At 34.0% G+C, this 12,562-nt stretch overlaps 1 protein-coding gene across 3 annotated transcripts in view; it reads right to left on the bottom strand.

Moving 5' to 3' along the window:
• Window positions 1–1,303: 1,303 nt before the first annotated feature.
• Window positions 1,304–12,562, bottom strand: part of HFM1 (helicase for meiosis 1) — a 164,493-nt gene continuing 153,234 nt past the window's right edge. Inside the window, exons 34-38 of one of the 3 annotated variants that reach the window (XM_058303180.1) lie at window positions 12,212–12,457; window positions 10,729–10,819; window positions 5,746–5,857; window positions 5,505–5,659; window positions 1,304–4,750 (exon numbers count right to left, since the gene is read on the bottom strand). In XM_058303180.1, coding sequence (XP_058159163.1) covers window positions 4,681–4,750; window positions 5,505–5,659; window positions 5,746–5,857; window positions 10,729–10,819; window positions 12,212–12,457 — 674 coding nt within the window. In that variant the 3' untranslated portion in view covers window positions 1,304–4,680. The remainder of the gene's footprint in view (window positions 4,751–5,504; window positions 5,660–5,745; window positions 5,858–10,728; window positions 10,820–12,211; window positions 12,458–12,562) is intronic. The other 2 variants (XM_058303181.1, XM_058303182.1) reach the window with 2 other exon arrangements.

The raw sequence follows: 12,562 nt of genomic DNA, 5'->3' as shown, positions 1-12,562 counted from the left end.
TTTGTAAAATTTGGACACCATAAATCTTAGGTAGAGTCTAGAAAGAACTTGAAATCAGAGACATTAAGTAACACAATTTAATGGTAATAATTTTTTAAGTCCCTGATAACTTCAAAGTCCCGTATATTTTTTATTGCATTCTGATCACTGTTACTTGAATCTATGAGCGCCTTGAAACAAGACCTTGCCACATTCATCTTTCTAGCACTAGCTCATGATACAAGACAGCATGCAGCAACTGTTCAATCATTATTTGTTGTTGAATAAAACAATAAGATACTTGACTGTTTTGAAACAGTAATGAATAGCAAGCCCCTTCTCATCTACATACACTACAATATATGTTTGCAATATTTCAAAAGCATAATGGTAGCAACTATGGGTAAAATTGTGATTAGAATTGACCTATTATGGTTCATAGCTAGAAAATAATCCCTTAATACATTTAAAGAAGATGAGGGTGGAGTGAAGTACATTTTACATTTCTGATCAAACAATAAAAAATTTACAAGAGTGAGCAGGAGATAAAGTCCTTAAGATTAGGAACTGAAGTAGGAAAAGCATGGAACCAATCTGAGTTCCAGTTCTGGTTCTATCAATTAGAAGTAATTGGGGAAGTAATTTAATATTTGGGGGCTCAGTCTTCTGTTCTTTAAGTTGAAGTTTTGAACTATAATCTCTAAGGTTTTTTACTGTACCATTCAATTATTTCTCTTGTTTACAAATCTATTAGCAACAAAAAGGGAAAAGAAAGTGATTTTAAAAATGAAACTTGTGTAGCAGTCATTAGAAAAGGTTGTGGTAAAATTACTTTAGCTTTTTTTTCATTTTCTAATTTCTAAATGGTAAAAGGTTTAAGTTTCCAAACTGATCAATATAGAAACAAAAAAGGATAACTTTATTATGGATATAGATTCTAAAGGATTGAAGCCATCTACTGTCATAAGGAGGTACTTCAGGCAAAATGCTAATGGCTTAATTCCTTTTTAAAAAAATGTACGGTAACAACATATATGTAAGGGCAGCTTTATGCACATTTTTCTATATCTTTTGGAATATTCTGGGTTTTCTTTGTTTCTGTTTCGTTTTGCTGGAACATATTGAGATTTTTAAGGCATATATTAGTTTAGGGAAAGATTTCCAGATTGAAATGTGAAAATAAATAGGACAAAGATTGCTCTCTTGAATTATCTGTTTTTATTTGTTAATTAAAACAAAATCCTAGTGCCTTTAGGCAATTCTACATAAAAAATATCCAGTTGATATTTGAGAATTATAATTTACATAGTTGGTGAAGAAAATGTATACTGAAAGGCAATTAAACAAGAGCTATATCAGCATATTGTATTTAAAATAGGAAATATATGTGCAGAAAACCAAGTAATCATCATTACTCTTAAATTTCTCTTCTCGAACAGATTCTCTTAATATACTGGTATTGCCTTGTCTTCTTTCCACCGTAAGCAAGTGCTTCTCAAGCTCTAATGTGTACATATTCACCTGGAGATCTTGTTAAAAATGCAGATTCTGATTCATAAATTCTGATGTGAGGCCAGATTTGATGCATTTCTAACCAGCTCCTAGGAGATTCCACGTTACTAGTCTTAGTTTAGACTTTGAGTAGCAAGGCCTTTCACTGTTTGCAGCCAAGAGTGGAAATGCCAAAAAATAAGCAGTGCCAAACTTTTTCCTTTTTTTTCTTTCCCCCACCAACTAACCAAAACCCATACCGAAATTCTTAGTTTACTCTGGGCTATTCCCTTTGCCCTGACTTTCTTCTAACTGGTACCTTTTCTACTTTCACAAAAGCAAACTTTCTTAAATACAGACACCTGTTTTTTTAATCTAGGATGCCACAGGTAAATATCCATTTAATCCCTAGGCTAGAGGTCCTCGAAAAGTGGGTCCCACCATGCTTGATGAGGGTGTTTTCTAGAAATGGGATCATGGTAAGGAGAATCTTTGCACGACTCTACTAAGGAGTAAATTGTGCCAAAACCTAAAACTGTGAATAATTCAATAATCATTTCTGTTTGGCTTTAGAATGTATTATAATGGAATTTGAAGAAGATTTGTTTTCTAATTACATTTTAATTAAGGTAATGTTAAAATAGATTTGTATTTTCAGAACATACACATACTTGTAGCGTTTGGTGAGGAGGAGATCATAGGAAAGATCTGCCTGAAAGCATGAGAAAATGCATGTAGGAGGGAGAATAAATTTCTTCCTGTGGATGATACATCTGTGGAAAATCAAGAGTTCATTTGTCAAGTCCAATGTACCTGGGTCTCAATTTAATACAAATAAATATTGTTATTATTTCACTCCTTCCCAATGGGTCATTTAACTGCTGTTGAGGACCATTTTGATTAAGAGAAAACTTGAAAAAATTTAGCCCAAAAAATACATTTGTGAAAAGTTCTATTGTATGGCTCATTCTATATGAATAAATAAACCTGATATATTTAAAACTTAACTTACAAAATAGAAAACCTTAGGGTTGGGTTATTATTCACTTCATAAAAAGAAGAGTTAGCCTTTGGACTCCTTTAAGTGGTTAGTACATGAGACAGGATTTTTAAAAACCATCTTTTGCTTATAATATTAATAATGAAGTAAAAAATGAGAACATAAAATACTGGTAAGACTTGCAGAGAAAAGAGCATTCTCATGGATGAAACAGGATTTTGAATTACATATAATTAATTTACACATAATTTTCCAGGTAAACACTTGCACAAAGTGAGGCATGTCTGTAACACTGCTATTTTGTCATTTGTTTAGATTATATAAGAGGTAAACCTATTATCTACCAAGTGTTTCCCAAACTGGCCTGATAATAAGAACCACCTGTTGTGTTTGTTAATCTATAGAATTCCCAGTTCTTCCCTTGGAGAATCTGAATTAGTAGATCTGAGGAGAGGAACAGGAATTTGATGTCTAATATATTCTACGCTTCTTATGATCAGTCAAGTTTGGGAACCCCGAGTTTACAGAATAAAGCAAAGCTTGGGTTTCTTAGCGTAGCATCAAGACCTCAATGGTCTGGCCTTAATGTAATTTCAAATTTACCTCCTACAACATTGACTTTTGTCTCAAATTATCTATTCATTATTCCCCAGAGGGTACTTTCCAACCTTGGAGCTTTGCTCAGGCTGTTCCCTCTGCTTAGAATGTCCTTTTATCATTGTCCATAAAAATCTTATTCATCTTTCAAGGTTCAGCTAAAACTTTAAACTTCTATAGAAAGGTTTCCCTGATCCCACGGCCTGTATTATATTCTCTCTCCTATGTAGTCTCACAATTCCTTAAATTTCTGTCAAAGTGTGGTCTCTGTACCAGAAGCATCAGCATCAGCTGGGAACCTATTAGAAATGCAAATTCTCAGGTCCCACACCAGACCTATTGTCAGAAACTGAATGTGGAACCCAGCAATCTTGTTTTCAAACAAAGCTTGGAGGTGATTCTGATGCACCTTTGAAGTGTGAGAGCCACTGCTCTAATGTACTTTACATTTTATTATTACTTCTTTATTAGAATATAAAGTAAGTTCCATAAGAACAGAATCTGGGTTTTCATTCTTTGTATGCTTTGCAGTGCCAAGTACAATGCTTTTCATTTAGCAGATCACAGTAAGTCTTATCGGAATATTTCGTTAGTGTCAAAGACTATGTACAGAAGATGAGCAGACTGTAGCACTAATTTTTCCATTTTAAGTGTTTAAAATAATCTTTAAAGGTTGTAAAATGACTGACTCCATTTCAAAAACATACAAATTGAGAAGATAACTAAAATAAACTGGTTGCCCTTATTTATCAACATAGAGACACCGACTAATTTTTGTTCTCTCTGTATCTATGTTTAATATATATGATGCTTCATAAATGTTTACTAATAATGACAATAATCTCATGCAGAAGTTTCTCTACTTTTCTTATCTTTAAGGCTTTTAGGCTTACAGGACAAAAATTTTTCTAAAATTTTTAAAGTGTGCTTCAACTTCACACTGTATCTATAAATAAATTAGATAATAAGTATTGCTTAGAGTACCTATGCACTACTCAGCAATAAATAAGTTTGAGATAAAATTCATGGAAAAAATGCATACCTTTTTTGCTACAGTAAATGTCAACAAAGTTTTAAAATTCACCACATTGAAATATAACAATCTATATTAATAAATATTTTATTATTTTTGCTCAAAGTTAGACAACAACAGTTTCAATTAGCCATTGGATTCTTCACCATCTTCAGTAAAACAAAAGATATGAGAACAATATTGGTGAAGAATACATAATATAAATAGATTCACTGACCTAGCATTATTTTGTTCTTACAGGATATTTTTCTTGTTATGAAAATATAAAAACAAACTTTTAAGTAGATTCCTGTCAAAATCTAATCAAAACCCAATTAATAACCAAATAATTATTTTTAAGTGCAACTTAATTATCAACTTGAAAACAAAGCCAGTGTAAAAGCATTTTTCAAGAAGTTACAATATAACAGGAAGATACATCAGTCCAAATATTTAGTTGCAAAAATGTTGATAAACCTGATCAAATTCAAGAGAAAAAAATATGACAAATTATGAATTACTTTTTAAAAATAAAAAGCAGGATTTGTGACTAGGTTTCCTTATCTTATTAATATAAGAAGGATTTTTTTGTTTGTTTGTTTTAGAAAATGCCATCAAATATTCCCAGAAAAGCCTTCATTTCATCAGTTCCATCATCAGAATGATACCTACTGGGAAAAAAACACAAACTTAAAAATAAGTCTTTTTGTACAAGAATTTAAAAATACATAATAAGTAATGTAATAATAAATACAAAATTGATAAATGGAAATTACTGTGAGGTTAATAATAAAAGTGAACTTCAATATGCATAATCTTATAGGAAGTCTGTGGGGGGAATATGCATCCTCCATAAACTGTGAAAGATAAGGACCAAGTTTTTAGATATTTCTTTAAACATACTGGAAAATAATGTCATTTAATCAAAGTGTGAAAAGGTTTCTATTTACTTTTCAAAGAGGAGAGAGAAACTGCTAGAGAATTACCCACAAAAGTAGTCAGGATTGGGGGTACTGAATAGACTTAATGTGACTTTTTCATTAAATCTTTAAAATTGTTAAAAGAATTGATTGGCTAATACGACTTGAACTTTTGAAGAATTAACCAATTTCATGTGCATTTCTCAACTGACTTTAAATTTTATATAATCAACCTGTATTCAAATCAATAAAAAGTTTATCAATGCAATATAATGTTTTAAATAATAGCATCAAATATATAGGTTCTCAAATATCTCAAACATTTGATGAATCATCTTAAGGAACTGAGCTCACCATGGGTCTAAAATTTCAATGTCTTTACTAAATAAAATGTTTAGGCTCTGATCTTTAAATTGAACCTTGAAACCAAGGAAAAAGGAATGCTGAATTTCTTTGTAAAAGTTTTTATTGATATAATCTTGATATGTCTTAAAAGAGTTCTTACCTGAAATCAATTTCCTTCTTACATTCACTGTTTCTAATAAAAAAATCTACATTGTTAACAAAATTAGAAGAATTTGATTTTTTTTCAGAGTGAGTAAAGTATAGCTTTTTAATCTCTGGTGAAAGACTTTGTTGTTTTCTTTCTTGTAAATGAACCTAAATTTTGAGGTAAAAAATAACAATCATTGAAAGTTAAACTATTTAGACAGAATTGAAAAGAAAAACAAGGAAGTGCTGCTTACGATATTTGCATTTCCAGCTTGTTGAGGTGATTTCATCATGGAGGATCCACAGAACTTGGAAATAGCAGAACTTGATAATTTCATATCTGGCTTCTCATGTGATGAAACAAAACTGAAAATTAAAATTAATTATTTCTTAATTAAAATTAATTAATTTCTTAACATTCTAATTTGGGCCAATAGTGATTATTTTGGGAACATAATAAAAATTTATCACATATATCACAAATAAATGGATGCTATATTTTTGAAGTTCATGGAGAACTTGGTCTATTTCCTTTCCTTTAGACCAAAACAAAATTTATATATTCCAAATAGATAAGAATACTATTTTTAAGGGCCAACAGGAAAAATCATTTAATAATTTTCTTTAAAATTGAGTCTTATGGGGTGAGGATGTGGCTAAAGCAGTTGTGTTTCCCACATGGGAGATCCCAGGTTTGGTTCCCAGTGCCTCCTAAAACAACAACAAACAACAAGCAATATAAACTAAAAACAAAAGAAAACAAAAAAACAAACTCAGGGGAGCTAATGTGGCTCAGTGGTTGAGTACCAACTTCCCACATATGAGTTCCTGGGTTCAATCCCTGGCCCCCAGAAGTCTATATAAGTATTTTAATTCCACTTTGACTTTTTAATCTCCTTTCTCTATTCAGGTCTCACTGTAGATGGAAATCTCTAGCTATTGTCTTATGAATAACTCTTCTGTATACTAGAATTCACCCTTAACCTTCTATATTAAAAAACATTTATTATTCAATATCATATGCCAGATTTTGTACTAGGAGCTAGGTATAAGTAGTAAATACACCCTCAGGGAATAAACATCTAGCGAAGTAGCAGACAATGAATAAACAATAAATATACACATAATTATAGATACTGAAATGATCTGAAGGAAATGAACTGGGTAATATGATAAATAACAGCATAGAGGCATAAACCCTCTTAGAAAAGATGGTTATGAATGCTGCAATCATGCAAGGAGCCAATAAGCAGTAGGTGGAGGTATGGGAAAATCACATATGTTGATAGAACTGGATTTTTTTTGTCTTTGATTAATATATATATATATGGGGAAGCAGATTTGGCCCAATGGATAGGGAGTCCACCTATCACATGGGAGGTCCAGAGTTCAAACCCAGGGCCTCTTGACCCGTGTGGTGAGCTGGCCCACATGCAGTGCTGATGTGTGCAAGGAGTGCCGTGCCATGCAGGGGTGTCCCCCGCCTAGGGGAGCCCCACGCGCAAGGAGTGCACCCCATAAGGAAAGCCTTCCAGTGTGAAAAAAGTGCAGCCTGCCCAGGAATGGCGCCACACACATGGAGAGCTGACACAGCAAGATGACGCAACAAAATGAGACACAGATTCCTAGTGCCACTGATAAGAATACAAGTGGACACAGAAGAACACACAGCAAATGGACATAGAGAGCAGACAACTGGGCCGGAGGGGGGGGGGGAACGGGAGAGAAATAAATAAAAAATAAATCTTTCAAAAAATGTATAGATATATATACATGGAAAAGAATTAAAAATAGTAAAAAGGGTATAAAGGGAAAAGCAAGTCTCTCTCCCACTCAGATCCTTTGATCCCATAGGCCCCTTCTTCCCAAGGCAACTTCCAGTACCAGCTTCTCAAAGGTTTCTTGAATAAAAGGAGTAGAAGAATCATGATTAGGGGAATTATAAATGAGTATAACTATGCTATATTGGGGAAACAAATTTTCATAAATTCCCAAATAGAACCAACTGATAGAATATTGATTTCATGAGGCTGTGTGCCTTGTCTAAGGTGCCCAGAGCCCTTTGGAGCACTTTTGTTTGAGGCTTTGTTTTCTGTGGAAGTTTGTGAAATCTGCCTGAGACTTGTATAAGTGTAACTTCTGGAATGACCTCCCAGTTCACTGTGAAATCTCTTAGCCATAAAAACTATTTTATTTAATACTTCCTCATTCCCCCTTTTGGTCAAGATCTTTTTCCAAATGTATTGTTTATTTACCCTTGGTAATCTGTCGGTGCAGGGAGACTCATCTCCAGGAGTCAAGTTCCATGTCAGGAGGAAGGTAGTGAGTTTATTTGCATGAGCCTATAATTTTCAATATACCTGTTCTATATATTTCTCAGAGACTTAAATCTTCAGATTGTTCATATGCCAGCTGAGCCTTGAAGCCCAGCAGAGCTGTGGCCATCCCTTACTCTCCAGTTCTTCAGGCCTGCCCTGAACAACTAACAAAATGATGACACTGGAGAAATCCCATCCCAAAACAAGGACTATCTATAACTGCAAACAAAACAACTCCTTCCCTCTGCCCCTTAATATCTAAGTCCCCTCTCAGCCAGAAGTAGTCAGAGTGGACATCATTCCAAATCCCTCAAGACTGAGAAACGAACAAACATAAGAGGGAGTGTAACCATGGACCAAAGGAGATTTATTGTTATTGTAGTTATTGTCTTGTGTTAACAGAGTAACTTATAACATTGACATAAAGATAGTGATTGCCAAGAGTTCAGAGAGGAGGGCAGGATGAATAGGTAGAGCACAAGACATTTTTAGGACAGTGAAACTGTTCTTTTTATGTAATGACAGATACATGACATTATACATGTCAAAGCGTATTAAACTGTACAGCACAAAATGTAAACCATAATGTAAATTATATACTTTGGTTAGTGGCAATGCTTTAATATTGGTTCAATTGTAACAAATATACAGTGTTAATGTAAGATGTTCATAATAGGGAAACTGTGTGCTGGGGGTGGGTTTATGGGAACTCTACTTTCTGTGTAATTCTTCCATAAATCTAAAACTTCTCTAAATTTTTTTTTCAAAGGCTTCTGATAGGTTCTACTTTTAAACCCATCTTTCTTCTGTTGGTTACTTCAAAACTGTTTAAAATTATTTGGTGCATGGTGCACAAAACTGTTCTCATGACTTGCTATATTCCCACTTGAATATTACCTATTTTTTGCTCTTCTACCACCACAGCATGTGTTCCACTTTATGCTTACATCTGTTTTTTCCAGTATGATTCAGAGTTAGAACTCTGTGTGAGTGAATGGAAGTGATAAAAAGTTACATTTTAGACAAATATTTTTAAAAGTCTTGATTGGTCTGAGAGATCTAAACATGAAAGAAGTGGCTTTGGAGTGAATAGCCTCCTGGTCATTGGAGCTGTCTTGGAAGCAATGGTATGATTACTTGTCCATGATGTTGGATGGTGATTCAAGTATTCAGCGGTGGTAGGAGTATACACTTTAAGTTCTGGAATTCTCTAAAATCTGGGAATCTGTGATTCTGATGCTAATGATCAGTAAAATGACTAAATAACAGCAAAAATTCCAAAAGAGGCCACAAATTTAGTATTTTTTTTAAAGCAGCAAAAATAAATAATCCTTAATAGAAAATTGGAGTCTAAACAAAAAGTTGTCAGTTTTCTCTTTGGGAGGGTTTTGTCTATGGCTATACTTTTTTCCCCTCGACTTCTAATCAAGCCCAATATTTCCAAATGCATTGTGGACTTCTGCAAAATCACTTCAAATTGAACATTCTACAGTTGATCTTAGCCAAAAGGCTGAGAAGCAATCAAATTGAACATTCTAAAACTATTATTGAGGAGTGGATATAGCACAAGTGGTTGAGTGCCTGCTTCCTATGTGTGTGGGTCCAGGGTTTGATCTCCAGGACAAACGAAAAACAAACAAACAAAAAAGCCAACTCTCATTGGGGAATGGATGTAGCTCAGTGGTTGAGCGCCTGCTTCCCATGAATAAGGTCCTGGATTTCCTAAAATAAGCAAACAAAAACCCTATCATTATTTTCCTTTCCAAATCTCTTATGCTTCCTTAATCTTCAAGTAACAACTTCTCCACCTATCCAGTTGTCAAGCAAGAAAACTTGTAGTCATAATTTTTTCTTCCCTTTCCTCAATTACCACATTCTAGCAATTGCCAAATTCCATCTGCTTTACCTCTGAAATATTTAAAAAACCCAACTCTACCTCTCCATTTCCATTACCTCTGCCCTAGTTAAGACCTTATCATTGCCTGCCTTTCTCATTAGTCACAATGTCTTTGGTGGCCCCACCTCTACAATTGCTAGAATGATTTTTTCTGATAAAATTGTTTTTTCCTGTGCTTAAATATCTTATGGCTTTTCACTGGCTATCACAGAAGTAAAAAACTTGTGGTCCAGGGGATACATCTGGACCACAGACATATTTTTGGAGAGGGTTGTTGCCTAGTCTATTACATTTTTTTTTATATGTATTGAATTAGTTACCAAAACTTAAAAATCAGAAGATGTCAGATAAAATGTCATATTCCTAACTTTTCTTGAAAATCATATTTGACAATACTTGCCTTGTTTCCTACACAGCAACAACCAGTGGAGTTCCCTTTAAATGTAGTTGCTCCCTTTAAATGGGGCTCTCTCCAGTTGGAAGTGGCCCACACTAAATCCTACAGGCATTTGAGTTTATGACTCCTGACCTATTGGATGCAGGTGTCTAAGCACAACATTCAAAGTCCTTCACAATCAGACCTTAGCATTTCAGCTTTAATGCTGTAGCCACACATACCATTCTTCTCTGATCCTTGAGCATGGTGTGTATTTTCTTATCCCTTTACAGATTTTCTTTCTACCTGAAATGCCTAGCCTCCTCTTTTTTACCTGTTAAACTCCCACGCATTTTTCAAGGCTTGCAACAAATGAATATTCCTGGTCTCCAGCTTCAGAGACCATGATTTAGTAGATGTAGTTTGGAGCACAGGGACATGCATTTTTAATAAGCACCCTTAGGTGATTCTGATGCAGGTGGTCTGACAACAATACTTTGAGAAACAGAGCTCGAAGATTAAGAGGTTTTCAGTTGACTAATACCTTATAGCCTCTCTGACATTTAATGACTTCATCCCTATTTCCAATTACATGTCAGGAGGATATAAAGTTGTAAGTATTCTAGACCAGATTTATAAAACTTGCCTGTTTGACATTTCTCTTTGGAATTTGCTCTTTGACTCTTGCAGGGTTAGTTTACTTTCCATGGTACTTGAACTCAAAGTGGTTCCAAATCCTATGTAAAGAGAAAACATTTTGAAACAAAATACCAGGAAGCAGGTGAATGGATCTTTTCACAAATTCTCCAAGGGCTTTCTCCAAGAGATAGGATCTAGTTAAGGACAGAATGAATAATTCTTCTCGATAATCAAATTTAATTTGCATAGAGAAATAAGAGAGTAAAGGCATGGGAGTAAAATGACAAAACAGAGGTTAACTTGTTAGTCATTATCTTAAAATGCCCCGAAGTCACTGTTAGTTATTAGTTTTTTAATTAATATAAACGATCAAGTCTAAGTTCACACAATACTTTCAATGGTTTGCATGTAACAATGTTCATTTAAAGTACATTATAAATGGGAGAAAATAATGGCATTTATTGAATCTGATTTTCCCCATGCCAAAACTGTGCCCTCATAGGATTAGGCCACCTCAAATGATCAGTACACATTGGCCATTCTATTGCATTTTGAACTTTTAACCTTGGGGTAGGGACTGGTAATTGTCTAGTGATATAGGAAACCATGCCCACTGGTCCTAAATCATGGAGAATTTTCTGGCCTGTTTTGTGAAGGTGGCTAAATCCTGTTTCTTTTGAAAGGAATATTAGCTCTTTAGGTAAGTAATTCTTAGGGACCCCGCACCAATAATGTTTGAAGTTCTAATTGCTTCCCTTAGGGGGAAAAAGTATTTCAGTAAATTAGGAGGTAACTATAACTGTGAGAATAAATGTCTGTACTGAGGAGGCTGAGGATGATTTCCTTCTGCCAGTGCTCATGGGAGAGATTCTTCCCATCCTGCTGCTTGTCATATACTTACTGAGGTTTTAACTTTTCTTTATGAAACAGAGTAAATTAGCTTGTAACTCAAAGAACTAAGTCCTATTATTTTTGGGTTGCACATGCTTTAAAAACAATATTCAATACAGGATAAACTCCTTTTCCCACTTATTTATTTATACCTGAAAAGCCAATATTTCTACTAGAAATAAAAATTATTTATTTTCTTTGCTTAAAGATCATTTTTAAAATGGAATATTTTTGTTCTTCAAAATATTAGCAGATCAGGTGTACTCTTAAAATGGAGAGTGGATAGTCTGTTCTATGAGGAGAAATTCCAGAAACAACCTGAATTTTAATAACGACTGACAAGAGAGGGAAGCACTAGAATAGATAGAACTCTTTCGCTATGTCATCATCATGGAATCACATTAACCTCTGTACTCAGGGTGGGGGTGGGGGAAGGATGTTATTTGTGGGTCACATTTTCAGTTTTGCTAAAAAAATTATAATCTTAATAAACCAAAGCTAATTAACAAGCACAAACCAAAAAGGCAAAGGAAACTAGTCCCAGAAACTGAACTAAAGAATTTCTTATAAAATTATTTCATGCTAAAATACAATTTTACCTGATGTTTTTGGTTTCTCAGGATCAGAAGAAAAGCTAGTTAATTCTATCATGTTGTCATTATCAAAATCATCCCAAATTTCATTTCCCAATTCAAAGTTCACATTCAAATCTTCTAAAAATGGAGAGTTGCTTTTATCTGCATCTGTCAAATTCTGGTTTCTAGACTCATTAAGATTTTTATTCAACGTGATTGTTTGAGGAGCTTTCTCATTTGAAGTTGTAGAATAGTTCCATCTAGAAAAATCTGTTATGTATATGTAAAAAGAGTATAGATATTTTTAAACCACAAACATCATCATCTACTGAGTTCAACTTCTAGATGTCTTGAGTAGTTTCAAAGGCACTGGGT

Source organism: Dasypus novemcinctus, chromosome 9, assembly GCF_030445035.2.
Source record: "Dasypus novemcinctus isolate mDasNov1 chromosome 9, mDasNov1.1.hap2, whole genome shotgun sequence".
NCBI lineage: Eukaryota > Metazoa > Chordata > Mammalia > Cingulata > Dasypodidae > Dasypus > Dasypus novemcinctus.
The sequence above is the reverse complement of the archived record's forward strand: the minus strand, read 5'-3'. Positions and strand labels throughout refer to the sequence as shown.